Source organism: Micromys minutus (genome assembly GCF_963924665.1).
Source record: "Micromys minutus genome assembly, chromosome: 4".
Lineage (NCBI taxonomy): Eukaryota > Metazoa > Chordata > Mammalia > Rodentia > Muridae > Micromys > Micromys minutus.
The window spans coordinates 24,288,111-24,315,967 of record NC_137973.1 but is presented as its reverse complement, the minus strand read 5'-3'; the positions used below and the strand labels follow the sequence as shown (position 1 = coordinate 24,315,967).

General features: G+C 42.0%; 1 protein-coding gene and 1 pseudogene across 2 annotated transcripts in view; one reads left to right on the top strand and one right to left on the bottom strand.

The window, feature by feature from the left end:
• LOC308419637 (nucleophosmin-like) overlaps nt 1-27,857 on the top strand; it is a 506,796-nt pseudogene that overhangs the window by 417,312 nt on the left and 61,627 nt on the right. The gene's annotated exons all lie outside the window — the stretch shown is intronic.
• Nucleotides 1,693-25,999, bottom strand: LOC308419559 (Fc receptor-like protein 5; the record flags this gene model as incomplete). The annotated part of the gene is made up of 11 exons (XM_080915331.1): nt 1,693-1,745; nt 2,088-2,150; nt 2,342-2,424; nt 3,781-3,808; nt 5,062-5,169; nt 18,137-18,415; nt 19,621-19,902; nt 21,916-22,200; nt 22,457-22,714; nt 23,842-24,090; nt 25,942-25,999. The coding sequence occupies 11 exons, from the start codon at nt 25,997-25,999 to the stop codon at nt 1,693-1,695; spliced, it is 1,746 nt and encodes a 581-aa protein (XP_080771457.1).

The following is a 27,857-nucleotide window of genomic DNA, read 5'->3' as shown; positions in this document are numbered from 1 at the left end:
TTATCCCTATAATTTCTATCCTCTCAAAAAAAATCCTCTAAGACTATACTGTAAACTACCTCAGGGTTTGTAAGTTTATTGGATATGATTAAAAATCTGTAACAAAATTTGGCTTAACACTTGTAAACAGAAGGGCTTATAATTTTTTTTTAAAAAAAAACTCTATACATGGGTAATCTTAATATAACATTCTATATTTGTGACCCAATTCCTGTTTAGAATATTCTGTATGTGTAACTTAGGTTCAACTCTTGTTTAAAAAAAATCTAGAAAATAGATGTTTGAAAATAGCAACCAAAGAGTGCATGTGATGTAATTTCACCACCATCTTTGTTAAGACGAGCAAAGCTTTACTCAACCACTTGTCTCATGGTAAATGACAAAGTCCAATGTTTATGTAAGCCATGAGGGTCTAGGAAAGTAGTTTAAGGTGTGCAAGTGCTGACTGTAAAGACATAAGAGTGATTTAAAGTGATAGATCTCTCTGCTGTTATAGAAAGACTTCTGAAGTTCACAGTTTTAACACTGATCAGCGGAGTCCCGACAAGCTATTCACGTAGCCCTGGTAAAAGCGCTGCTGCTCTTACGGTCACAAGCTCAAAACTGTCTTCTAAGCGTAGGCTTCACAACCTTCTCACTCGTGCTAAAACATCTCTGTCCAATCTAAATATCCAGGCCTCTGGCTATGTAGGAACGGTGTTATTGCTTTTAACTCAGAATCAGACCTTCAGGTCCCCACGTTTCTACTCTGACTCAAAGGCACGTGGCCACTGCTTTTTCTACCGTATGGGTCTCGGTACAGATTGCAAACAGTGGTGATGTTAATATGTCTGACACACTTATCTTTGTGTGAGCTTAAAACATTCTTGGAAGCTTCAGGAACTCATGACTTGTATCCACCTGTCACGGGTCAAATGGACTCCAGATAATTACTTCTGTCAATCAGCAACTTAAGTTTTCTCACCTACTGCCTACCCTCAGTTTGGGGACTGCACCCTACCCCCACTACCAGGACCATGGGTCTGGAAGTTTCAAGTATACACCCAAAATAAAAAAAGTTCCTCCTAAACTCCTTAGTTTTACCTTCTGTCCCTGTCCGTTTGTCCCAGCAGGTTCCACACAGTTGCAGACTGCTGTGTTCCTGCCAGCCAAGTGGCAGCCCCAGGTGTTCCTTGCAGCCTAAGCTCCAGACTGATCCAAAGCAGCCTGTTCTTCCCTAGCACTAGGTGGTCCCGTCCCTCAGAATCTGGGCAGCAAGTGCGGCAAATATTCTCCAGCCTGCCCTCCTTCCTGGCTTTGACCAATATTCTGACTTCTTGGGCCCCTAAGACACCACAGTTCCAGCAGAAAGTAGTTATAGGAGAGATTACATCATCCTTTATCATAAGCAAAAAGGCTGGAATGTTAAGTCTCAAACTCAGGACAAATGGTTAACCAAGATCCCCATTTGACATATCAAAGCAGACTCTGGCCACCAGATCCCCCCCTCCCTGGCACCCCCTGCTCCTTCTCACCCCTCCCGCCACTTGCTCTGCTCCTAGATCTCTCTTGGTCCTTTTGCCCTATTACCCCATGGCCCAGTTCAGTCTGTTGGCCACATTCCGTCTAGACTCTTCCAGATGCCTCTGGCTCTTCTCTCCCTTATATCTACCATAAACCTTCTCCACAACCATACCTTGGAGGAGACGTGTCCTAGTTTTTCTCAGCCGTCTGACACCTTGATCCTGGGCTTTCAGACTCCTGAACTGTAACAAATGTTTGTTATTTCAGCTGCCTGGTCTGCAGGGTTCTGTTTTAGCTGCTCAAACTAGGGGAGTAGGGACAACGGCAGCCCTATTCCACTTTATAGGTGCTGACACAGAAGCTCAGAGAGGACTCTGCCATCATTTTGCAACTCAGATTACCCATAGACAACGGGAGAAGTCATTAGCACTACATGGTGGCTTTGGATTAACTCCAAACAATGTAGATGCAAGTTAAGGAATCCTAGAGTCCTAGTGAAGAGAGGCTCTGTGCTTGGCTGGCCCAGACCCGCTGAGAAGTGGAGGCTGAGCAATAGCAGGAACGGAGAGGTCCCTAGTGTTTACCTGCATGTTTCTGTGTCGGTTGAACTCTCTGTACTTGTGTGTAGACCACCTCTTCTTTAGGGTCTATTTAGGAAGAAGGTATAGTTTCAGAGGAGGATAAGGAGCTTTCCTCTTTTCTCAGATACCCCCGCCCCTGTCAGTTTGTTTTCTAGAAGGGCTGTAGCTCTCCAGCTTTTATCGTCTTCCCGACCCTGCTCCAGCATGTATCCTGTGATTTCTGCCAAAACCAGAGACCAGAGGGCTCTCGTTCTCACCATTGCTGTACACTGGCTGCAGGGCTATACAGGTTGGTACGTTGCAATAGGTGGGCTCCTGGGGCTCTGGATCTGAAGGACTCCTGTAAGACATGGAAACACTGATGTGTCCCCAGAAGTGAGACAAAGGGAATAGTGATCTCTCCTAAGAAGTTCTCAACCAACATTATTTCTGTTTCTACGTTATGTCCCCATGGTATGCAAGAGGCACCATGATAATACTTAGAAATATTTAATTCTGCTTTGTTCCCAAACTGTATGTGTCAGCAGTGAGTGTTCTACAAAGGTAAGTGGCTTACCATCACTACTAAATTAGGAAAGGGGAAAAGCCAAGATTTAAAACAGGCTTGAGGCCCCTTTCAGAGCCATCAGTCTCAGAAACAAAGACCCCGAGGAACTCCTCTCCTGGTTTGGAGTTAGCCACTGTGGGAAGAGGCTCCATGGTAGTTTGTGAGCTGTGGGACGACTCTTAATGTGAGTGCTTATGATACAAGATGGTGGCATGGTGGCTGTCTCTTCACAGAGCTTACTTCTGGGCAGAGCAACTCCTCTAGGTGTGCGAGGCACGTGCTCCATGGTTTTGGTCATCATTGCAACAGATTTTGATTAGGTGGGGCCATGCCTAGAAATTTCTGGGCTAATTAAGATATGTCATCTCAAGATATGGGTGGATTCAATGTCTATGTGATACGACAAAAGGAACTAAAAAAACACTTTCATGGTTAACATGGAGGAAGCCAGTTAGTGTTGGAAGACCGGAAGCCTTTTCTTATCATCTAACAGAGAGAATGTGAACAAAGCCCAGGACTTTCAAATGGGAGGGAGGGGGTACTATAAAGATCATGAACCACAGGGGTGTCTGATTTTGAGACTCTTTTCTCAGCTGGCTAGTCCAGCTCCATCCTTGAGGATGATGCTTCCTTTGTAAATAAACTATTTCTATCATAAGCCACCTGACTTCAAAGGCATGACTCTTCTTTATCTTTCCTTGATGGTGTCACCGGGGTTTTCATCTAACTTGTCTACTTTTCAACTAACTCCTAGTAAGTTTGTACTAAGCTCTCTCCCTAGCTCATTTCCAAATTCTTTTACTAACAAAAATAAGAATCTCCGAATGGAGCCTGTTTTCTTGGTAACAGCCAAAGTGGTCATTTAGACAACCAAGCTCACAGTGTTACAGTGACGTGATTGAATAAATGAAAATCAATTACCACTTTATACGAGACAGGCTTAGCTCCCTGTAGCTAAGGTGAAGATGCTGGGAATTGGCTTGAGGCATCCCAAGGGAGGGGCAGCATTAATTGGGAACAACCCACCTCAGCAACATGTGTAGAAACTGTGATCTTGGTGATAATAGGATAATAAGATTTGAGATTCCATTTAAATTTTCTGTCCTATGGATGTTTATATTACTTCCAGAAATATGGCCAAGTTCTTACCTGGAGTCATCAGAGGCAGGCTTCCCCCCTGTAAAGGAACACAATGGATTTCAGGAAGAGGGGTCTTTTATGGGGACTAGGAGGCAGCTTAGTTGGTGCTTACATGGAGACTGCCAGGAACTTCTGTTATTGAGGTTCTTTTTTTTTTCTACACCCATGGAGGGATAAAAATAACTGAAAGTTTTCTTTGGCCCTAAGTGAAGGGAGTCTCCTTGGTCCATCCTCCCTCAACCTCAGCCCATCCTCCCTCAACCTCATCCATCCTCCCCCAACCTCATCCATCCTCCCTCAACCTCATCCATCCTCCCTCAACCTCATCTATCCTCCCTTAACCTCATCCATCCTCCCCCAACCTCATCCATCCTCCCTCAACCTCATCTATCCTCCCTTAACCTCAGCCCATCCTCCCTCAACCTCCTCCATCCTCCCTCAACCTCAGTCCATCCTCCCTCAACCTCAGTCCATCCTCCCTCAACCTCAGTCCATCCTCCCTTAACCTCAGTCCATCCTCCCTTAACCTCAGCCCATCCTCCCTCAACCTCATCCATCCTTCCTCAACCTCATCCATCCTCCTTCAACCTCAGTCCATCCTCCTTCAACCTCAGTCTATCCTCCCTCAACCTCAGTCCATCCTCAACCTCAGTCCATCCTCCCTTAACCTCATTCATCCTCCTTCAACCTCAGTCCATCCTCCCTTAACCTCATCCATCCTCCCTCAACCTCAGTCCATCCTCCCTTAACCTCATTCATCCTCCTTCAACCTCAGTCCATCCTCCCTTAACCTCATCCATCCTCCCTCAACCTCAGTCCATCCTCCCTTAACCTCAGTTCATATTCCTTAAACCTGGATTTTCAAAGACAGTGATCTTTAGTGACTACAGATAGTTCAATAGTCAGGAAAATAGACTTGATCCTCTATAAAAATACTATACATTTTAAAGATAAGTAATTTACCAAATCCCATTTGGTTTCTATTTTGACTTTCATTTCTTAGAGTCTTTCTCTTCTTCTCCATCCTTGGGGAATCTTATGAACACACAGAGGAGACCCTTTGCCCTTTCTGAGGTTAGATACATGACATGTCATCAAGGTATGCTGCACTCGTGAGGCTGTTGGAACAACTTTGTATTTGGTAAACAGGACCTCTGAGGGACCCAGAAGAAAAGGCAAATGACCATGTGATGGAAGAGAAGGGGCTCTCAAGAGCCTAAGGATGGTCACAGAGTCAGTGTGAGCATGCAAGAACAGAGACGGGAAGGGTATGATTAGGGAGCCACCCACCTGCTTTTCTAGAGAACCAGCAATATAACAGAAATCCTCCAACAGCCATGATGACCAGTGCCACAGTGATTCCGGCAGCCATGGGAGCACTTCCATTCTTCGTCATGTCTGGAGAGCAGAAGACACCTAAGCATAGACCTGAGAAGGGGTAGGCAGTTTTGAGTGGCTCTGAGTCTTGAATCTGATGTTTTGGTGTTGAGGAGGAGAAGAATTTTTGTGATCAAGAGTACTGAGGCTTAGTAGTGACAGATGTGGCACAGAAGATGGCTCATTTGTTTGTGAGAAATCTTGTCTCTGTACCTAAGGAAGGGCTGAGGCTCAAGGTAGATTGTGGCCAGAGAGAAGAAGCAGCTGGCTGATGTTTCTAAGTTCTGAGATGATCTTTAAAGCCTCACTCTCCTGCACCGATTAGGAATCACTTCAGAGCACATTGATTCAGAGAGTTGTCAGCTCAAGGAACTTGTTCCTGAGAAGCACTTTCCTGGTCAGCCATGCTGAGCACTCTGTGTTGAATCATATTTACTGGTGATGTAAAGTGTGTACGCTAAGGCTGTTGTCAGCGTCACAGAAGTTTCCAGAATGTTCTACAGTCAGAGAACTTTTGACAGAGACTCCTTCTCTAGAGGGTACTAAGATGTTCCTCAGGGTAACATTGGTACAGGATTGGGGGAGAGCCTCTTAGAGCCTCACAGCAAAGCTCCACCATATCACTCACTACAGCCTGAGCTTCTGAGACATCCTGAGTGTGAGGACAGGGAGGGACACTAGAACTGAATGGAAATAAAACTTCAGTGGCAGCTTCTGCTTCTAACACATTTGTTACCTTTACAAGGGAAAAGTAATATCATAAGCAAATTAAACAAAAACCATCTGATTTCGAATGCTAGTGACTTTGATCCACAACTAGCTTTTCATACACAAAAACATTCAACAGAAAAGGGAAAAGTGTTATATGAATCACTGAAAACACCTGCCAACAACTACATAAAAGACTCATATTCATTATTAATTAAACATACAATTAAATTCAGCCATAAACTATTATCCCTTTCATGCCTACGTAGATTGGTAACACTGATGGGATTGTGGCAAAGGAAACTGAAAACACTCGTTTGAATGGTAGCTTGACAGTATCTACAAAATTAAGGAAATGTGTAAACTTGGAGCCCACAGTCTACTTGGAGGACCAAAGTAGGTAAAAAAATGTTTATTCAGTGCTTCCAGAGGGAAAAGGTGACCACCAACCTAGCCACAAACCTCCTGATCTACAATGTTGAGCTGCCTTTATGATTTACTGGTATAATAATGGCACAAAAGCTGTGTGAGTAACTAACCAGTGTGTGATTAGATTTAAGGCCAGCTCTTCGAGATGAAATCAATATTTGACTCTGCTTTGATGGCCAAGCAACCATGAGGCCAGGAGAAAAGCAAATACTACTCTTCTGCTAAAGTAACACAGCAATCAAATGTCTCCTAACCACATTCTGCTGCAACTGTAGAGTAGTGTGTCACTTAGCAACCGTCACAGAGGCTTCCTCTTGAAGTAGATGGGAGTTAACACAGAGGTCTGCAACTGGCCAGTGTGCAGGGAATGAGAAGTTTGGAACACTCATCCCTGAGTGGGATGCCTTCATTATTTCACTCAGGGCTCAGGGAGCAATGGGGAAGAGGAAGTAAAAAGATTGTAAGGACTAGAAGACATGGGTGACATCAAGCAAACAGTGTCTTCCAGTCTGCCTGCCACCATGTTTACCACCATGATGATAATAGACTAAACCTCTGAAAGTATAAGCAGTCTCCCCAATTAAATGTTTTCTGTCATAAGAGTCACCTTGCTCATGATGTCCCTTCACAGCAATAGAGCAGTGCCCAAGACAACCACAGTCAAGAATAGACACTATGCTCAGCATCAGTTGACCAACATAAAAAGAACTCAGTGGTGTTTTTATAGACTTTTGCCTCAAATTACATTTTCTGGGCCCTCTTTTGGGAGGGTCTTATAGATCTTTTGCTTGTGTGTTATGATTTCTAATTTTGTGTTTTTATGTTTTGTGTGTGTTTGTGTGTGGTTTATGTTATATTTATGTTTCTTGTGCCTTTTCCTATTTATTTATTATTCTGTTTTTTTTTTTTTTAATGTTTGCTTGATTGTTTTCTAAAGAGAAAGAGAGACAGAAAGGTTATGGAGTTGAATGGAGGGAATGTGGGGAGAACTTGGGAGGGGAAAACCATATAGTATAAAAATTATTTTCAAATATGTATATTATATATTGTATGACAAAATGTTATATAACTATATATAATTTATGTAAGTACATGTATATAGTTCATTCAAAAATTTTATGTTTTAATGTTTCTGTAACACAGTGAAACCTATAGACAACCTAGTAGACTGGGTGAATGCATAGAATTTATTTTAAACTTAGAAATAGAGGTTTTATAGCTAAATATACAAGATGACTCTGTTATTAAAATGCTTTATTCCTCAGTAATATATAGCATCTGTTAAGTTCAAGTGAATTACCCCAACTCATGTTTATGAATGTAACCCTAATTAAAAGCAGTGGGGCAAAGTAAATAAATAAAATAAAGACAAGAAAGTAGGATGTGACATTGAGAAAAGGGGGAAAATAAAAGGAGGAGAGTCAAGATTAGAGCGGATGAGAGGTGTAAGGAGCTTTCTGGAGATTCCAATAGGAAGTAGCTTTTTAGTGGCCGGAAGGAGCAGGTGCGATAAGTGCTTGCTGGTGACACCTCTGAAGGACCCTAGGGGCTTTTGCCAGCCGTACACTCACCACCTCAGGTCAAGGCTAGGCCAAGTTCCATTCTCCACCCACAGTTCTTGGAAAGAACAAAAACATTCTTGAAAAAAAAAAAAGGAATGTACTGGTAGTCACCTGACCCTCTGATCCCATGGCCTGTCACATGCTTGCTAGCCATTAGATTCAAAGGCTAATATGCTTAGCCAATAAATTTAAATTATAACCTTGCTGATGTAACCTGTACCCCTAAAGAGTATAAAAACTGCTTGTAACAACCTTTTGGGGTTGCCTCTCCTCTGGATGTAGGCTACCCCAGTGCACTGGACTAATAAACCTCTTACTTTTGCATTGATCCCTGATCTCTCCTCTCATTTATGGGAGCCTCAAATAGATAAGACTCAATTTGTGTCTTACATTTGGTGCATTGGCCAGAAAGAAATGAGACTCCCTGAAGGGACACAAGAGACAGGTGAAAGGAGGACACAGGAGGCCTCAACAGGCCTTAAGATCAGGTACTTTGTAGTTATCTTGTCTTGTCTGAATGTCTTTCTCTTGTTCTTGGTCTTGGTTTGCTTGAGAGCATCTGTAAGTCATGACCATGGGGGAGTCTAAAGCGAGTTTCAGGCTCCATTTGGAAACTTTGACTCTGGCCAGAGGGAACTGGGGAGTCATCTGTTTGACTCTGTGTCAGTGTTTGCTGGAAGGGCAGCCTGTTTACCTGTTTTCTGTGCCTGTGGCAAGGGCAATGTCTATATGTTTGATTGTCTTAATCTATGTTGATTATAAGTAGCAACAAGAGCTGACTGAGTCTTGTTCTGTACCCTTGGCGGGGTGAACTGTCTATGTGTTGTCTGTGTTGTTCTGTTTACTTTTGGCTTGTTTGAGAACATCTGTAAATCCTGTGACTGGTCGATCTGTTTGTGGCCAGTAAGTGGCAGGCACATAGAGACCTTGGAGAATCTGGAGGACACTTCAGATTCTCTGGGGGGAATAATAGTGGAACTCCACTAGTCGATACTGGAGGCTGTAGACTGTGAGAACCTCAAACCAGCCTCTAGTGTCCATGTCAGGGACACCTAGGATTTTTGTTTCTGTTCCTGTTGTGTCTGTGTGGACTTAGATAGATGTTATCTTTGTTTCTGTTTCTGGTGTGTGTGTGTGTGTGTGTGTGTGTGTGTGTACTTGGACTGGCATTACTTTTGAACATGGGACAGAATACCTCTATCCCTTTGAGCTTGACTTTAGACCATTGGAATGATGTTAAAAAGAAAAGTCATAATCTTTCAGTAGAAATTAAAAAATCCAAATGGGTAGGTAACACTTTGCTCTTCTGAGTGACCTACAAGTGGAACCTTCTCTTTGCCTTTGATTCTGGTGGTAAGGAGGAGAGTTTTTGGTCCAGGGGCAAGCAACCACCCTAACCAGGTACCTTATATCCTAGTCTGGGAGAATCTAGTGGTGGACCCTCCCCCATGGGTGCAGCCATTTTTGCCTTCCCCTTCAACTCAGATCCTTGCTTTACAGGAACCTACACCGCCTAAGAAAGAAAATCTACAAAACCCTTTCTCCTCTGACCTCTTTCTCCTAGATTCCCATCTTCCATATCCCCCTGCTCTTGAACCTTGGAGTTCCTCTTCCTCCACTACTCTCTCTTCCCCTGAAGAAAGGGATCCTGGGCTGGCACTGGGGATGTGGAGCCGCAGGGCTGCACCCCCAGATACAGTCATTGCCCTTCCTTTCTGGGTTATGGATCACCTGATAGAGAGGGAAGGCAGCTCTTGCAGTACAGGCCTTTTGCCTTCTTCAGGTTGTTCTTCTCAGGTGCAATGTTCTTCCAGGTACCCAGAACCATCCATTCTATTTAAGAAGCTGAGCAGGAGAAAGGTAAGAAAGAAAGTAGCCTCTCTGGATGGTAATTGTTGCCTGTTAGGAACATGCGACCTGACCTTGTATATGACTTATGGAGGTTTCTTACTTCTGATTGACAATAGCTTCTCCATGCTCCACTGCCTAGATATGGGCATAATTTTGCAAGTGCTCAGTGATCAAAGAGATGTGTTGAGATTCAAGGGTCTTATGATTTTAGTCTCGAGTTAAAACCAACAAGCAAATGTTGGACCAGAGGAAGAGAAGGACCTCAGTCTTTTGGTGAAGCTCTGCTACATTCCCCAGAGCATCTCACTGTAGGAGACCAAGGGTGGAAATGAATGAGCTACTGGGGTTTGAAGATACAACAGTGTGGTAAGGGTGGGTCCCGGAGAATCCTTCTGGTTACAGTAAGATGCCAGAGGCATCTCAAAGATACACTGCTTCTAGCATCCCCCCTGCTCCTCCCTTCTAAAGAGCCATTTTATTTTAACTAAGGAGGGCTTGTAATTTACAAAGGGTGTGTTCCTGGTCACTGAGTATGTTCCTCCACCTGGTGTTCTAAGAGTTCCCACTGCTCTCAGCCCATTACATCTATTTCTTAGTCTTTCCTGTTTAGTCACCTAAACAAAGATCCAAGTGCAATGCAAGCACTTTTGTTCCTTCAGTGGCTCCATTGTGATGTCAGCTAGTGTCCTTGACAAAGGCCAACCAGGATCTGTATTTTGAACAGAATGAGGACAAGACTGATCTAAGGGGTGGCTGAGGAGAATTGATTGATTGATTGTAGTTATGAAGGGGAGAACAGCCAAAGACATCTGAAAGAGTTCAGAGCAGGGAGTGAAAGAAGTGTGCTGCATAAGGTTATCAGAGTGAACAGGGCTATGAGAAGAGGGCAGGAGAAGCTAGAAAGGAGGACAAAAGAGAGAGAGGGGCAAGCAGACCAAGAGAGAGCCAAGATCCAAAATGGTAAAGACAACCAAGAGAGTGCTTGGCCAAAATGTCAGGGTTATATATAGAAATGAGAAGCTTGGAGAAAAGAAACTCATGGGCTGGAGAAATTTGGGGTAGGGTATGGGGTGAGAAGAACTGAGAGAAGTCAGGGTGCCAGCACAGGACTCTGTAATGGGCACTTGCTGAGAAAGCCTAGGAGCCAGCATGCACTCTGGTATGCTAATATTCTGTCACTCTCTAAAAAAGGCCTAGAAAACTGCATCATGCAGTAAACTTACATTTGCTTTAATGGGCTTCTAGAAAGAGGCTCATGAAAACCCTATAAAATTAAGGAACACATTTCCCAAGGAAGCCATTTTATCATTTTCTTGTAAGTCCAGCCTTTTCCCATCCTATGTTGAGAGTTGTAATTGCTTAGTACTCTTTGGAACAACTAAGGTCTTACATGGTATTTGTTCACACCATTGATCTGTAGGGAAACTGATAAGTGCTTGTAAGAGGACTGGGTGCCCTTCTGGTTTTCATCTGTACCCTGAGCTGAAGTTGTCTCAATGTTTTTGGGTCACATGACCTGCTCACTGAGAGCTGTTTACCTAGGAGTACTCTTTCTCCTGAGCCCTAGGCAAGACCCCATTCTCTCTTCACTGACTGTCCTGAGAGATACTACCAGAAATTTGCAGAATGCAGTAATTGAGGTGCTGCCTGAGACCAGTCTCTTCCAGTCTTCATCTGTGCCCAGAGATTGGGCTAGGATCATCCCACTGCCATTAGGACACACAATGTGCCCACAGAGTGCTAAGAACCCATGAGTGCTAACTCCTAAGCCTGCAGGCCCACAGTTTCACAGAAGAAATGAGCTCCAGTTGTAGACAACAAGACTAACTAGGATAACAGGTAACAAGATGGCAAGAGGCAAGCACAAGAACCTAAGCAGAAATCAAGACAATTTGCCAACATAAAAACCCAGTTCTCCCACTTGGCACATACTGGATATCCCAACACACCAGAAAAACAGATTTGGATTTAAAAATCATACCTCATCATAATAATAGAGGGTTTTGAGAAGAACATTAATATCTCTCCTAAAGAAATTCAGGAGAACACAGGTAAACAAGAGGAAAGACAAAAATTACTTAAAGAGCTACAGGAAAACACAACCAAACAGGTGAAGGAATTGAACAAAATGGATCTGAAAATGAAAATAAATAATAAAGAAATCACAAAAAGACCCAAACCTGGAGATAGAATACCTAGGAAAAAGATCAAAAGTTGTATATGCAAGTGTCAACAATAGAATATAAGACATAGAAGAGAGAATCTCAGGTGCAGAAAATACCATAGAAAACATTAACACAATAGTCAGAGAAAATGCAAAAAGCAAAAAGCACCTAATCAAAACATCCAGCAAATCTAGGACACAATGAGCAGACCAAACCTAAGGATAATAGGTGTAGAAGAGAGTGAAGAGTCTCAACTTAAAGGCCCAGTAAACATCTTCAATAAAATTATAGAAAAAAAAACTCAAACCTAAAGAAAGAGATTATCATGAACATACAAGAAGCCTACAGAAATTCAAATACATTGGACCAGAAAAGAAATTCCTGCCGACACATACTAGTTCAAACACCAAATGTACAAAACAAAGAAAGAATATTAAAAGTAGTAAGGGAAAAAGGACAAGTAACATATAGAGGCAGACCTATAAGACTTAAACCAGATTTCTCAACAGAGACTATGAAAGCTAGAAGATCCTAGACAGATGTCATACAGACCTTAAGGGAATACAAGATTCAGCTCAGGCTATTATATCCAGCAAAACTCTCAAAAACCAGAGATGGAGAAACCAAGATATTTCATGACAAATCAAAATTTACAGAATATCTTTCCACATTTTTAGCTCTGCAAAGGATAATAGAGGGAAAACTCGAACACAAGGAGGAAACTACACCCTAGGAAAAGCAAGAAAGTAATCTTGCAACAAATGCAGAAAAAGATAGGCACATAAACATAATTCTATTTCTAACAGCAAAAACAACAGGAAGCAATAATCACTATTCCTTAATATCTCTTAATATCAATGGGCTCAGTTCCCCAATAAAAGGGCATAGACTTACTGACTGTATATGTAAAGAAGACCTAGCATGTTGCTGCAAACAGAGAACTCATCTCAGTGACAAAGATAGACAGTAGTATCTCAGAATAAAAGACTGGAAAAAAATTCCCAAGCAAATTGTTCCAAGAAACAAGCTTGAGTAGGCATTCTAATATTGAGTAAATTATATTTTCAATCAAAAGTTATTTAAAAAATAAGGAAGGACACTTCATACTCATCAAAGAAACAAAACTCTATCGAGATGAACTCTCAGTTCTGAATATCTATGTTCCAAATGCAAGGGCACCCACATTCATAAAAAAAACTTTACTAAAGCTCAAAACATACATTGCACCACACACAATAATAGTGGGAGACTTCAACACCCCTTTGTCATCAATGGACAGATCATAGAAACAGAAACTGACCAGAGATACAGTAAAACTAACAAGTTATGAATCAAATGGATTTAACAGATATCTATAGAACATTTCATCCTAAAACAAAAGAATATTCATTCTTCTCAGAACCTCATGGTACCTCCTCCAAAACTGACCATGTAATGAGACACAAAACAGACCTCAAGAAATATAAGATTGACATAATCCAAATGCATCTTATTAGATCACCATGGATTAATACTGGTCTTCAATAATAACAAAAACACCAAAAAAAAAAAAAAAAAAAAAAAAGACCACATATACATGGAAGCTGAACAGTGCTCTAATAAATGATAACTTGATCAAGCAAGAAATAAATGAATTAGAGACTTTTTAGAATTTAATGAAAATGAAGGCCAAACATGCTCATACTTATGGTATACAATGAAAACAGTGCTAAGAGAAAAACTCATATCTCTGAGTTCTTCCAAAAAGAAAGTGGAGAGAGCATACACTAACAACTTGACAGCACAGCTGAAATCTCTAGAACCAAAAGAATCAGATACACCCAAGAGGAGTGAATGGCAGGAAATAATAAATCCAGAGCCAAAATCAACCAAGTAAAAATAACAAAAAAATTATACAAAGAAACAACAAAACCAGGAACTGGTTGTTTGAGAAAATCAACAAGATAGATAAATCCTTAGCCAGACTAACCAGAGGTCACAGAGACAGTATTCAAATGAAGAAAATAATAAATGAAAGGGGAAACATAACAACAGAAATTGAGGAAATTAAAAAAAATATCAGAGTCTACTACAAAAGCCTATACTCACTAAAACTAGAAAATCTGGATGAAATGGAAAATTTCCTAAACAGCTACAAGGTAACAAAGTTAAATCAGAATCAGATAAGCCATCTAAACAGCCCCATAACTTTAAAGGAATAGAAGCAGTCATCAAAATTCTCCTAGCCAAAAAAAAAAAAAAAAATAAATAAATAAAAAAAAAATAAAATAAAATAAAAAAAAATAAAAATAAAATAAAACAAACAAACAAACAAAAACCAAACAAACAAAAAAACCCCCCTACGACCAGTTGGATGTAGTACAGAATTCTATCAGACCTTCACAGAAGACCTAATACTAATACTCTCCAAACTATTTCATAAAATAGAAACAGTAGGAACACTATCCAATTCCTTCTATGAGGCCACAATTACACTCTACCTAAACCACGCAAAGACCCTACAAAGAAAGATAACTTTGAACCAATTTTCTTCATGAATAGTGATGCAAAAATATTCGATAAAATTGTTGCAAACAGAATCCAAGAACACATCAGAACAATCATTCACCATGACCAAGTAGGCTTTATCCCATCCCAGGGATGCAAGGATGGTTCAATATATGGAAATCCATCAATGTAATCCACTAGATAAACAAACACAAAATAACAAAAACCCACATGATCATTTCATTAGATGCTGAGAAAACAATTTACAAAATTTAGCCCCCCTTCATGTTAAAAGTCTTGGAAAGATCAGCAATTCAAGGCCTATACCTAAACACAGTAAAAGCAATATACAGCAAACCATTAGCCAACATCAAACTAAATGGAGAAAAGCTCAAGGAAATTCCAGTAAAATCTGGGACTAGACCTGGCTGCCAACTCTCCTACTACCTATTCAGTACAGTCCTAGACATCATAGATAGAGCAATTAGACAACAAAAGGATGTCACAGGGATAGAAATTGGAAAGGAAGAAGTCAAAATATAACTATTTGCAGATGATATGATAGTATACTTAAGTGACCCCAAAATTTCACCAGTGAACTTGTAACCCTGATAAAGAACTTTAGAAAAGTATCTGTATATAAAATTAACTCAAACAAATTAGTAGCTTTTCTCTACTCAAAGGATAAACAGGCTGAGAAGAAATTAGGGAATCAACACACTTCACAATAGTCAAAAATAATATAAAATACCTTGATGTGACCCTAACCAAGCAAGTGAATGATCTGATCTCTATGACAAGAACTTCAAGTCTATGAGGAATGAAATTAAAGAAGATGTCAGAAGATGGGAAGATCTCCCATGCTCATAGATTGGTAGTATTAATATAATAATAATGGCCATCTTAGCCAAAAGCAATCTACAGATTCAATGCAATCCCCATCAAAATTCCAACTCAATTATTCATAGAGTTAGAAAGAGCAATTTATGAATTCATTTGGAATTCATAATAACAAAAACACAACAACAAAACACAGGATATTAAAAACTATTCTCAACAATATAAGACCTGGGGGAATCACCACCCCGACCTCAAGCTGTATTACAGATCAATCTTGATAAACCCTTCATGGTATTGGTACAGAGACAGGAAGGTAGATTGATGGAATAGAATTGAAGATCCAGAAATGAACCCACACACCTTTGACAAAGGAGCTGAAAACATTCAATGGAAAAAAATAGCATTTTCAACAAATAGTGCTGGTTCAGCTAGCAGTCAGCATGGGAAGAATGCAAATCAAACCTTTATTATCTCCTTGTACAAAGCTCAAGTCCAAGTGGATCACAGACCTTCACATAAAACCAGGCACACTGAACTAGTAGAACAAAAAGTGAAGATGAGCTTAGAACAAATAGGCACAGGAAAAATTTCCTGACCAGAACACCAATGGCTTATACTCACTCTAAGATCAAAAATTGACAAATGGGAACTCATGACATTGCAAAGCTTCTGTAAGGCAAAGCACACTGTCAAAATAACAAAATGGCAACCAACAGATTGGGAAAAGATCTTTACCAATCCAACATCTGATAGAGGGCTAATATCCAATATATAAAAGAACTCAAGAAGATATACTCCAGAGAATCAAATAACCCTGTTAAAAATGGGGTACACAGCTAAACAAAAAATTTCAACTGAGGAATACTGAATGGCTGAGAAGCACCTAAAGAAATGTTCAACATCCTTTGTCAGCAGGGAAATGCAAATCAAAACAACCCTGAGATTCCACCTCACCCCAGTCAGAATGGCTAAGATTAAAAACTCAGGTGACAGCATATGTTACCAAGGATGTGGAGAAAGAGGAACACTCCTTCATTGTTGGTGAGATTGCAAGCTGGTAGAACCACACCAGTATTCAGTCTGTGGCTCCTCAGAAAACTGGATATAGTACTACCTGAGGACCCATCTATAGCACTCCTGGGCCTATATATAAAAGACATTCCAACATCTAACAAGGGCACATACTCCACCATGTTTATAGCAGCCTTATTTATAATAGCCAAAAGCTGGAAAGTACCCAGATGTCCTTTAACAGAGGAATGGATACAGAAATTGTGGTATATTTACACAATGGCATAGTATTCTGCTATTTAAAACAAAAAACAAAAAAACAAAAAATGACTTCATGGATTTTTTTTTAGGCAAATGGATTGAAGTAGAAACTGTCATCCTGAATGAGATAACTGAATCACAAAAAGACACACATGGTATGCACTCACTGATAAGCGGATACTAGCCGAAAACACTTTGAATACACAAGAAACAATTCACAGACCTTACGAAGCTCAAAAAGCATAAAAGCCAGAATGTGGATGCCTCAGTCCTTCTTAGAAGTGAGAACAAAATATTCATGGAAGGAAATAGATGGACAAATAGAGAATCAGAGACTAAAGAAAAGATTATACAGAGACTGCCTCACCTAAGGATCCATCCCATATGCAGCCACCAAACCCAGTCACTATTGCTGATACCAAGAATTGCTTAATGGCAGGAGCCTGATATGGATGTCTCCTCAGAGGCTTTGCCAGAGCCACACTGATACAGATGAGGATGCTTGCAGATAACCATCAGACTGAACATGATGACCCAATAGAGGAGCTAGGGAAAGGACTGAAGGAGCTGAAAGGGTTTGCAACTCCATGGGAAGATCAACCATATCAACCAACCAAACACTCCAGAGGTCTCAGGGACTAAAACCCCAACCAGTGAGTTCTCATGGAGAGACCCATGACTCCAGTTGCATATGTAGCAGAGGATGACATTGTGTAGCACCAATGGGACGGAGGAGATGTCTTTGTTCCAGTGAAGGCTTGTTTTCCCAACAGGGGAATGCCAAGGCACTGAAGTTAGAGTGGGTGTTTGGGAGTGGTAGCATCTTCCTGGAAGAAAAGGCAGAAAGAGTGGGGATGGGAGTGTGGGGAAAGGGGATAACATTTGAAATGTAAATATAGCGAATATACAATAAAATTATAGAAAAATAAAATGATCAATAAAGAAAAAAGAAAAAGAAAATAATATTTCTACAAGGACTTTGAAGTCACTACTGTTCTCATTAGAAAAGTATGTTTCACTGTTTACCTCTAAGCTCTTGTCCCCTTCTCTCCCATCATACACTATTTTAGCTTACACACTAGAAGTAGTTATTTCCTAATACTATTCATCCTGGTGGGCATGTCTACAGAAATCCAGTTAGTTGCAAGAAGAGGAAACAGACACACACACACACACAAACACACACACACACACACACAGAGGGAGGTAGGGGTGAGGGGAAAGGGAGAGGAAAGGAGAGGGAAAGGGGAACGGGAAGGGGGAGGGAGAGGAGAGAGAGAGAGAGAGAGAGAGAGAGAGAGAGAGAGAGAGACAGAGAGACAGAGAGACAGAGAGACAGAGAGACAGAGAGACAGAGAGACACACACACAGAGAGAGAACTGCGTTCCTCTGTCAACACATTAGCCTGGAAGCTAAACATCACAGGGCACAAGGAGTCAGCATGAGATGATCACACAGATTTATTAAAGACTGTGGAGGATTCTGAGCTAGGCAAAAGTCAGGCCTAGCGAGGCATGTATAAGCACAGATAATGAGTTTGTCTGAGAAGGGAGCCTAGAACAGGGCTGGGGTGATTATGGTAGGAAATCAAGGTGTTGGCGGCAAACATCCAAACAGATTTGTTGAGAGGAAAATCTGTATAGCCATGGGTATCAGCAGGAACCCAGGACTTACCAATGAGAGAGATCTGTATAGCCTCACTGCGCTGGGCTCCCAAGCCATTGTCTGCTGTGCAGTAGTAATTTCCAGATCTCTCTGTGCTCATAGTAAAATTGAAGGATGCTCCTCCTGTGGAGTGTGGAGGGCTGCTCCCCAGGGAGACATTGTTGTGGTAGAACTCATACAGGATATATGGAGAGCCCCTCTGGGATTTACAATGAAGTGTCAGCAAGTGTCCCTCAAGGGCCTGGGTCTTGCCAGTGCTTAGGGTGAGAACTGGTTGAGATACTGGGACTGGAGGAGAGAAAGTGGGTTGATGGTTACTTCTCTTTTGTTCTAATGCCAATGCCTAGTCTTCATTCTACCAGTTCTATGGACAGCTCATCCTTCTGGACCAGACATTAGTAATCTCCTGCCATCCATGCTGGTCTTTCATCTTTTCCTTTCCCATCTCCTTCGCTCCTCCTGTCTCCCCTTGTTAGTCCACTCTCCTCAATTAAACAGAGATGGTGCCTTTAGGGGAGAAGTTCATATTTTTCTGCCACAGGACTGATACCATTTTTTTATTAACTCTTGGCTCCTTTGTGTCGTGTCCCATTTCCTCTCCTAAATTTTAAGCCTCTATGTCTGTCTCTGTTCTCCATTTCTTTACTTAGGCTATGTTCAGTGCTTTGCTCCAGGATCTTTAACCTTCTAAATTCACAATCTTTTTCAGGTTGCTCTTCTCAGGTATGTTCTTCCAGGTACCCAGAACCATCCATTCTATTAGAAGCTGAGCAGGAGGAAGGTAAGAAAGTAGCCTCTGTGGATGGTAACTGTTGCCTGTTAGGAACATGCAACCTGACCTTGTGTATGACTTCTAGAGGTTGCTTTTTTTAGATGGACGTGGGCATAATTTTGCAAGTTCTCAGTGATCAAAGAGATGTGTTGAGGTTCAAGGGCCTTATCATTTCAGTCTCAAGTTAAAATGGACAGGCAGATGTTGGGCCAGAGGAAGAGGACCTCAGCCTTTTGGTGAAGATCTACTACATTCTCTATAACTTCTCCCTGTAGGAGACCAAGTGTAGAAATGAATGAGCTACTGGGGTTTGAAGATACAGCAGTGTCGTCAGGGTGGGTCCTTGAGAATCCTTCTGGTTACAGTAAGATGCCAGAGGCATCTCAAAGATATACTGCTTCTAGCATCCCTCCTGCTCCTCCCTTCTAAAGAGCCATTTTATTTTAACTAAGGAGGACTTGTAATTTACAAAGGGTGTGTTCCTGGTCACTGAGTATGTTCCTTCACCTGATGTTCTGAGAGTTCCCACTGCCCTCAGCCCATTATATTGATTTCTAACTCTTTTTCCATTAGTCTTTGTCTAATGCTTGGCAGGTTATTCAGAACACTGTATTATTGGCAACTGATAATCTACTTTACCCAACTATGTCATGTCCTCCTTAAAGACCTCCATGTGCAATTTTGTGGGATCCGTTCTCTGATGATACCTGGCAACACACACCTTTTATGGTGATAGAAACTTTCTTGCTGACAAAGCTTCGGCGATGGTTGTTAGCCTCACAGTAATACTCCCCTGTGTCACTGATGTTCACCTTGGAGATCTTGAATTCTGCTTCTGAGGACTTTGGGATCTTTGTTTGTTTATTCAGTGTGTCCTTTTTGTACCAGGAGTATTTGAGAGGTCCTGGGACTCCTTTTACTGAGCAGTTGAGTAACAGCGACTGCCCTTCAAACACTGTCTTTGAGGCTGGGATGATGTGTGTTTGGAAGTCTGCAAAAGCTCCTAAATGAATAAAAATGACATGTGTTGGGATTTTGACAAGAGTCTGCTCATGGCTGAGGGTTGGAAAGACAAAACCTCTTTTACCATGTGGGAAGGGACCCTAGAGTCATGTTAGGCTTGTCTATGGGTTGTGAGAGGAGAGCAGAGACTATGTTTTCTGCCAGCTGAACAGGCACCTCACTCTTCAAGGGTGTTGTCAAGGATATGGAGCAGGACTACAGGTTATTCTGCCCAACTTAACCTCATGTCTACCCTATCCTGACAACTTCAGAGTTGCTGCCCAGAGCTTGACACCTAGGAAAAGTGGAGGAGAGAAACTGGACTCGGCATCATGCATGATGGTCCCGAGTCCAGTGCCAGCAGTGTTGAGCTGGCAATGAAACCTTGTCATGAGTGATGAGCTGGCCTCGTGTCAGTGCTTCTTATCTTCTCTAGTGTACCTGTCAGACGAACAAAGAGGGTAAGTCCAGGATCAACTGTCCAGGAAGGATTGTCCGTCCTGGGAACAGTTTTAGGCATACTGTCTTAAAGTGCTTTTTGGATTATTCTCCACTCTTGAAGAACAAAACATGATAATGGAGTAGAGAATGGGAATGCGTACAGCTCATCAGTTACATTGAAGGAGAGACTGTGCTAGGAATAGCTGTGATATGACTATTGGATAATGCCTCTCTTTTCTTCTCTGAACTGTTCATCTTTAAATCAGTAGGCACAGGAGCACCCATTTCTTACAACTAAAGAGTAGACTGATGGAGTTTAGCCGGTCAGATTGATTGCTTAGCCATGGGAGCAGATTTATAGGTAATATTCTCACTTCCCTTCCCTCTACACCCAGGATCTGGGTGTACTAAACTATGTGTCCCCTACTATGCTCAACTAGATTTTCTGTGAGATGGACCAAATTCCGTCAGGCAAAGCCACTGGCTAATGACCAGGCTTTAAGAAAGCTATCTTATTTTTGAGCCTTAGCAAAAAGTGGTAGTTTGTGCAGTACTATCTCTAAGGGCATCAGGATGGATCTGCTTATTCCCCAAGACTTTATCTTTTGGTTTTCTTGTTCTTAGGCAGTCTGCATCAGGCACCTTCTGTTCTGAAAACCTGTCTGTTTGGCTGAGCGGAACATTCAGCCCAGTCTGAGGGCTGATCCCATTGTAGGGATGGTTCTGGTGCTTGTCCTGTTCCCCAACTGGTTCTTGATCTGACAGTAAAGAAGCCATGAGCCAATTGCTGGATGGAAGAAATAGGCAGAACTCCGGGTCCCCAGAGAAAGGGACAGATAGATGCAAGGGAACAGAGACAGAGTTCACAATGCTTTTGATGGAGAAAGTTCACCAGCCACATGAGATCTCCAGATGGAGTGGCCACAGCGGCTGCTCCTACAGAGGGGTGTTTAGCAGGGACTAAATGTAACTAAACTAAAGTTTAGGGCAGGTAGGAGATACAGAGTTAAGAATATTGATAGGAGCAACCAGCCTCGGGAGTTTAATGCTGCCCAGCAATTTGTGCCCAGAAGGCAAGTTGAAAACGAACAACTCTCTGTGTGTCTGCTTTATCTCTGGATTCAAAGGAAGCCAGGTGTGGGCTGCTAGTGCAGTCCATTTCTGGAGTTATAGTGGGAAACAAAAGCTACAAGCAACTCCCTATAGCCCACAGTTTAGGATTATATCATTGGAAGGAAAACTTACATCAGGCTGAGACCAGAAATGCCTTTATCAAAAGTCATAGAGAGAGAGAGAGAGAGAGAGAGAGAGAGAGAGAGAGAGAGAGAGAGAGAGAGAGAGAGAGAGAGAGAGAAACATGTCCTTGGGTGTTTTTTTGTTTTTGTTTTTGTTTTTTTGTTTTTCTTTCTTGGTTCTAAGCTCATTGGGGATATCCACAACAGTTGAATATTTTCTCTCTAAAACTTCCACAGACATGAGAAAATACTTTCTATAGAGACTAGTGACCCAAACCGGTACATGCTTTCAAATAGCTCCCAGCCCATGCCTGAAAAAATCTCAGAATAATACTTACGCTGCACTGGAATTATGAACGCTCTACTTTGTTTTCCATTTTGGAGATTCACTGTTTTTGCCTTGCATTGGTACCACTTTGACTCTTCAGTCCATATGGCAGGGATGTGGAACTCTGAGGAGCTGCTGCAGTCTGATCCCAGAGAGCGGAGGTTTTTGTAGAAACAGAACTCTAGCTGGACATTTGACCTCTGAACAGGGAGCTGGGTGTGACAGGTCAGGGTCACTGGGCTTCCATCTATGGGTCGGGAGGGTCTGGCCATCAGCACAGGGCGTGGGAACAACTCTACAAAGGATCACAATCATTCATGGAGCAGTTAAGTACTCTGCAGAAAACCCCATTTCATCCTCAGCACCGGTGTGTGGAGTGGTACCACTCCACAAGTGCTGGCTAGACGGAGGTGCTGCTTTTGATTACCAACATTCTTCCACCCATAGACTGTTTCTGCTCAATGGACTGGCAGCCCATCCTTCCTAGTCTTCACCTACAGTCATAGGAAGCCTGCCTCTGATTAACCTGTTCAGAATAATTAAAGCTGTACCTTGAACTTGAACTCTGACCACGTTGGAAGAAATGACAGACAACCCCCAAGTCCACGTCTTCCCAGTACATTTGTATCGACCACTGTCCTTCGCATTTGCTTGATGAATATGAAGTTCAGAACTTGAACCAGATAATTTCAGATCATTCTTATAAAATGTCAGGGTGTTTGGTGCTATTTGTTTCTTTTTTGTGTGACACCTCAGAATCACAGATTCTCCTTCGAACACGGCAGGTGGAGCTTGCAGCACCAGAGGAACTGTGAAACATACCAGACCCATCACTTGATTCATTCTCTCCATTCTCCTTTTCATTGCCATTCTGAGCAGGCTTTACAGGAAGGGGGGGGGTGGAGAAAGCATTGATTCTCTTTCTGTTTATACACACACACACACACACACACACACACACACACACATATATATAAACATAACATATATATGCTATGTTATATATGTTAGTATACTTATATACTAACATATATAACATATATATAAGTAGAATATATGTTATATAACATATACAAGTAGAAATAACTTATATACTAACATATATATGTTATATGTTAGTATATAAGTATATAACTTCTATATATTATTTAATGTATATATGTTAGTATATATATGTTAGTATATAAGTATATATATATGTTAGTATATAAGAGTTTCTGTGTGTCTTTCACTCTTAGGGGATTTTAATGACAAGTATCTACTTGCTGGCTTGCCTTTCATTTGACTAGTGCCTCCTCTAGTTGAACCATCAGTCAGTGCAGCTAAATTCTCAGAAGCCACAGTTTTCTCTCAATATCCCTAAGATCATTTCATGAGGTCTCTTATTCAGTGGAGTACCCTTTATTTTGGGGTGTGTTGATTTGTGTGCTTTGGTAGGTAAATGTTCAAGGGAATTGTGAGGTCAAAGAGCGTGACTTTTTTTCTTTCCTTGCTAATAGTGTGTTTTCTTGGGGCTCAATAATCTTAAGATTGATGTCTGTAAATACAGGGGTAGTTAGAGACACCCCACTCTGTGTCCTGAGTCTTTGTGTGCTCAAGCTTTCTGACTAATGCTGGACTTCAAGGACCACAAGGATAGGGGTATGTGTATTTAGAACTAGAACTCAGTCAGCTGTTATTGACAATTATGACTTCCTGTATTTGCTAGTTGAAGTTACTGCCTACTAGGCTGAATAGACTTTGTTCAGACTACTTACATTTTATTAATTTTTATGTTTAAATTTAAGCCAATTTTGTGCCATATCTGGTTCTCCATGGGGATTTTTAGTCTCTCTGGTTTGTTCGTGAGTTGTCTGTGGTAAGTAGTGATGAAGTTTACAGGGAAAACTGCACAGAAATGGTGTCTGGAGCGTAAGTTCTTTTACTTCCGTCTCACCTTCAACAAAGTCTAAGTGCACATGCATGCTTGGAAGTAGGCTGTCAGCTTGGCACCAATACTCTCCGGAATAAAGGGCCACCATGGTAGGTTTGCCTTGGATTTCCTGTAGTGTTTTTCCTCTCCAGGACCATTTTGTTTTCCGGGGTAAGGAGAAGTCAAATCCATAACAAGATAAAGTGACGTTCTCTCCTCGAAAGAAAGTTGTCCATGGAGGCTGAAGGGAAATCACAGACTGGGATTCAGCTTCTGAGGAGGAGAAAAAATGAGTCTGTAGCAGAGCTTCCCACAGTTTCAGATCTAGAAGAGCCCTGTGGCAGGGGAGGGAGGGGGGAGGGAGGCCGATGGGGAGGGCAAGAGAGAGGGGGGGGAAGGGGGAGAGACACATAGAGAGAGACACAGAGAGACAAAGAGAGATAGAGAGAGGGAAGGACAGGGGGAGAGACAGAGAGAGAGACAGAGGGAGAGACAGAGGAAGAGGAAGAGAAGAGAGGGGAAGAGAGGGGGAGAGGGAAAGGGAGAGAGGGGGAGAGAGAGGAAGTGGGAGAGGAAGAAGAAGAGGGAGAGGAAGAAGGAAAGGGAGAAGGACAGGGCTTTGGATAGTTCCCAAGAACACAGTGTTCCTTCCCTGTCCCCTGTCTCACCTGTCCCATGACCCTGTCTATATCTCCACTCCGTGTCCTTTGTCACCCATGCTCCCCCAACCCTGCCTGCCCCACACCTACTCCCCATCCGCCTAGAGGCTCACTGAAGGCTGAAGGCTGCAGGTCATCCAGAACTACTCACCACCCACAGGGAAGAGTGATTGCCCAGGGCAAGGATCAAGATAATTTCTGGAGGTCTTTCTAGCAGGTTTTACTGTAACACTGTGCGGTTAGTAAGCCTGCTCTGAGAATGGGTCCTAGATAAAGTCGTCTCTTCTTCCTTTGCCGTCTTGTCATTCATGAACTCACAAAGAATTTCAGAATTGTCCAAATCACAACTTTGCATTTTCCCTAAGAAGTCATTTTATCTTCAGGCTTTTCACTAGAAAAGCCCGAGAGGTCAATGTTCATAACTGCTTGCTTCATAGATGACGATATAAACCACCAGAAAACCCACCATGGTTAGCTGTGTCAGAATAAGAAATGGGCAGTCACCTGCTCATCCCCAGGGGGGCTAGACACTCTGGGTGGCTAGCTATGGGGAGGAAGAGGGGGAGGCTTCTCAATATTACTTTGGATCATCAAATATCCAAGACCCCTTGACCCAGTAAATCAGTAATGAGGCAGGACTGAGAAAAATGTGTGACATTTCCTCTTTGCTTTCATGTTAACCTGGTACAAATTAGAATCACCGGAGTAGGGAACTTTACCTGAAGAGCTTCCTGGACGTTCTTGATGGACGTAAGAAGTTCTATTTTGACTCCTGGGTAGCAGCCCAGATAGTAAGGTTTTTCAGAAGGAGGGTTACCCAGCCCTTCCTCTCCTGGCCTCCCTCTGAGTTGATCTGCTCTGTAGTTGCAGCTGTTACTTCCAGCACTGCAAGCAGAGCCAGCATGCCAAGCTTCCATCATGGACTGGGGAGCAGAGGCTCCAGGAACCGTCCAGACTTTGAATGCCAGAGTGGGGCCTACTGAGGCACCCTGCTTGTGGATTGGATAAATTACTAGACACCCCACTCTAGTGAGGGACAACTGTTCTAGGACATACTCTGACTGTGTTGACTTAGGAGTTCTCAGCTTCTTGGGTGTGATTTAGCTCCTGTTGCTATTTTAAAGCACACTTAGTAAGTTCTGTGATATGTACAAATTATGTGTGTGTGTACATACATAATCATTAACACTGTTCTATTTCTCTACACTTTTCCAGGCTCCAACTGTTGGACACTCTTACTCCTGCACTTCCTTGGGGAATTTTACTCTTAAAACAGCAAAGGAAACGATGTTACCATTGGCATCTCTAATGTTTTACAGTTTGCCTAGTTGACAGACATTGTGAGCTCTTTACATTTACCACAGAGACAAAGATTATTTTTCATTACTAAGTGGGATCCATTGTCAATAGGATTCTATTCAGGGCCTCAGAAAGAGCCAGCCAGCCTGTGTTTTCACCATCCAACCCAGGAAGTGCAGGAAGGCTGCATGAAGTTGTTTGGCTTTGTACCGGGGACTAGCCATCACTTTCAAGTCCCTGATGGCTTGAGTAGAAAAATTTTGACATTAGGGAGAAACTCTTACCAAGGACTCCCAAAGTAGGAGAAAGAACTCACCGTGTTTTCCATTGACAGAGTCTGGAAAAAACAAACAAACAAACAAACAAACAAACACACAAAGAGTGAAACATGAGGGCACAGAGTAAGGACTTTTTTTTCTATTTGAAAAGATGTTTCCTTACCCACTTTATTACTTCTCATTAAAAACTCACTTACAAAAATGTTGACAATTATTTGTCGAATGTTTATATGCATTAGGACATTGCCAATGAATTTTAAAATGTTACTTTCTGACAAAAAAGTATAATCCTGGAGGGAGGTAAGTAACAATACTAAGACACATATACTGACTCTCCCTCTCTCTCTCTCTCTCTCTCTCTCTCTCTCTCTCTCTCTCTCTCTCTCTCTCTCTCTCTCTCATGTGCAGGAGTAGTTATCCTCTATGTAGAGCCCTGGTCATCTTAGGCACAAGACCAGGGTCTAGCCTGCCCACGAGAGATTAAAATACAGTTCTCATTTGAATAAAAAGAGTTTGAATAAGCAAGTGCGGTTCACTTTCTGTGTTTCATAAAATATTTGTTAAAGAGATAGAAGCAAGTGGGATTTTACCGCCATTGTCACAATTTCTCTCTCTGTCCATTGAAAGATATTGTTTTTTCAACCTGTGACTATGTTCTTTGGGCTAAGGAGAGGAAATTCTGAGCTGTGAAGTAAAGTTGGGGAGCACAGTCTCGCATGGGGAAACTGAGGTGCTGAAACTCAAGAGAGGAGCAGACCCATGTGGAGAGAGATTGCTGCCCGGCCCGCTCTATCCCCATATTCACTCACTCAGAACCAGCAGAGTCAGCCACAGCCAAGTGAATGCCGCACAGGACGAGAGTAAACCAGGCATTTGCTCACAGGTATCGATTTCCTCTTGCTCTTGCTTGCACCGTGGTCAGTAACAGCTCCAAGGAGAAATCTGGCAAACTGCTCTTCTGAAATAGTGGAGTGTGTCTAGAATCAGAAAAAGGAAGTAGGAGTAACCATATTTAATCGTTGATTAGTTTCCTGCCCTACAGCCAAAGTGAAAACTTGGGGGTTTTAAAAAACATCACATGTCCTCTGCACATTTTGGCAGTTGGGGAAATTACCTTAAGGAACTTATGAGAAGATGGTTCTATAAGAAACTGTTTGTCATTCATTGCTGTCTGAGCATGGAAGTGTCATGCATAATCACGGCTGTGGGATTGTATGGTACCACTAATGGTGGGGCAAAGCAATACATGTGTAAAAGGGCAAGACCGTCTCAGCTGCTGGGAGAAAGTGGGGTGTGGATTGAATTCATAGAGCATCCTTTATGGAGCGAAGGTAGGAAATGGAATGTTTGTATATATGAATAACTCTAAGGGTACCGTTTTCTACCAGAGAATGCACAAAATCAACAGTTGTATTTGAGAAATTAGGGTGGGAATCAGCATTCCATTTTGTTTTTCTCTACTGTTTCACCAGCTCTAAATTACTATTTGAGTGGACTGTTTTTAAGTTTAGATCTAATTTTCTATTCTGACAATGTGTCTACAAAACTCACTGTAATGAGAAGTGATAGTTTTTTCTTACAGACAACTTTTCCCAAAGTTTCTTTCTGGACTCAGACCTGGGTCTTCCCAAAGAGATATTTAATTTCATATTTATCAATGCCTTGGGTATTTATGTCACATCTGTGTCACTGGGCCCTGAAGAAAACACACAGGGATAAGCAGATTACTCTGTCATGGCTCAGGAGGAGAATCTCAAAAGGAAACGTAATATGCGTTTGGAGGTGAGACAGTCGGCATGGCTGA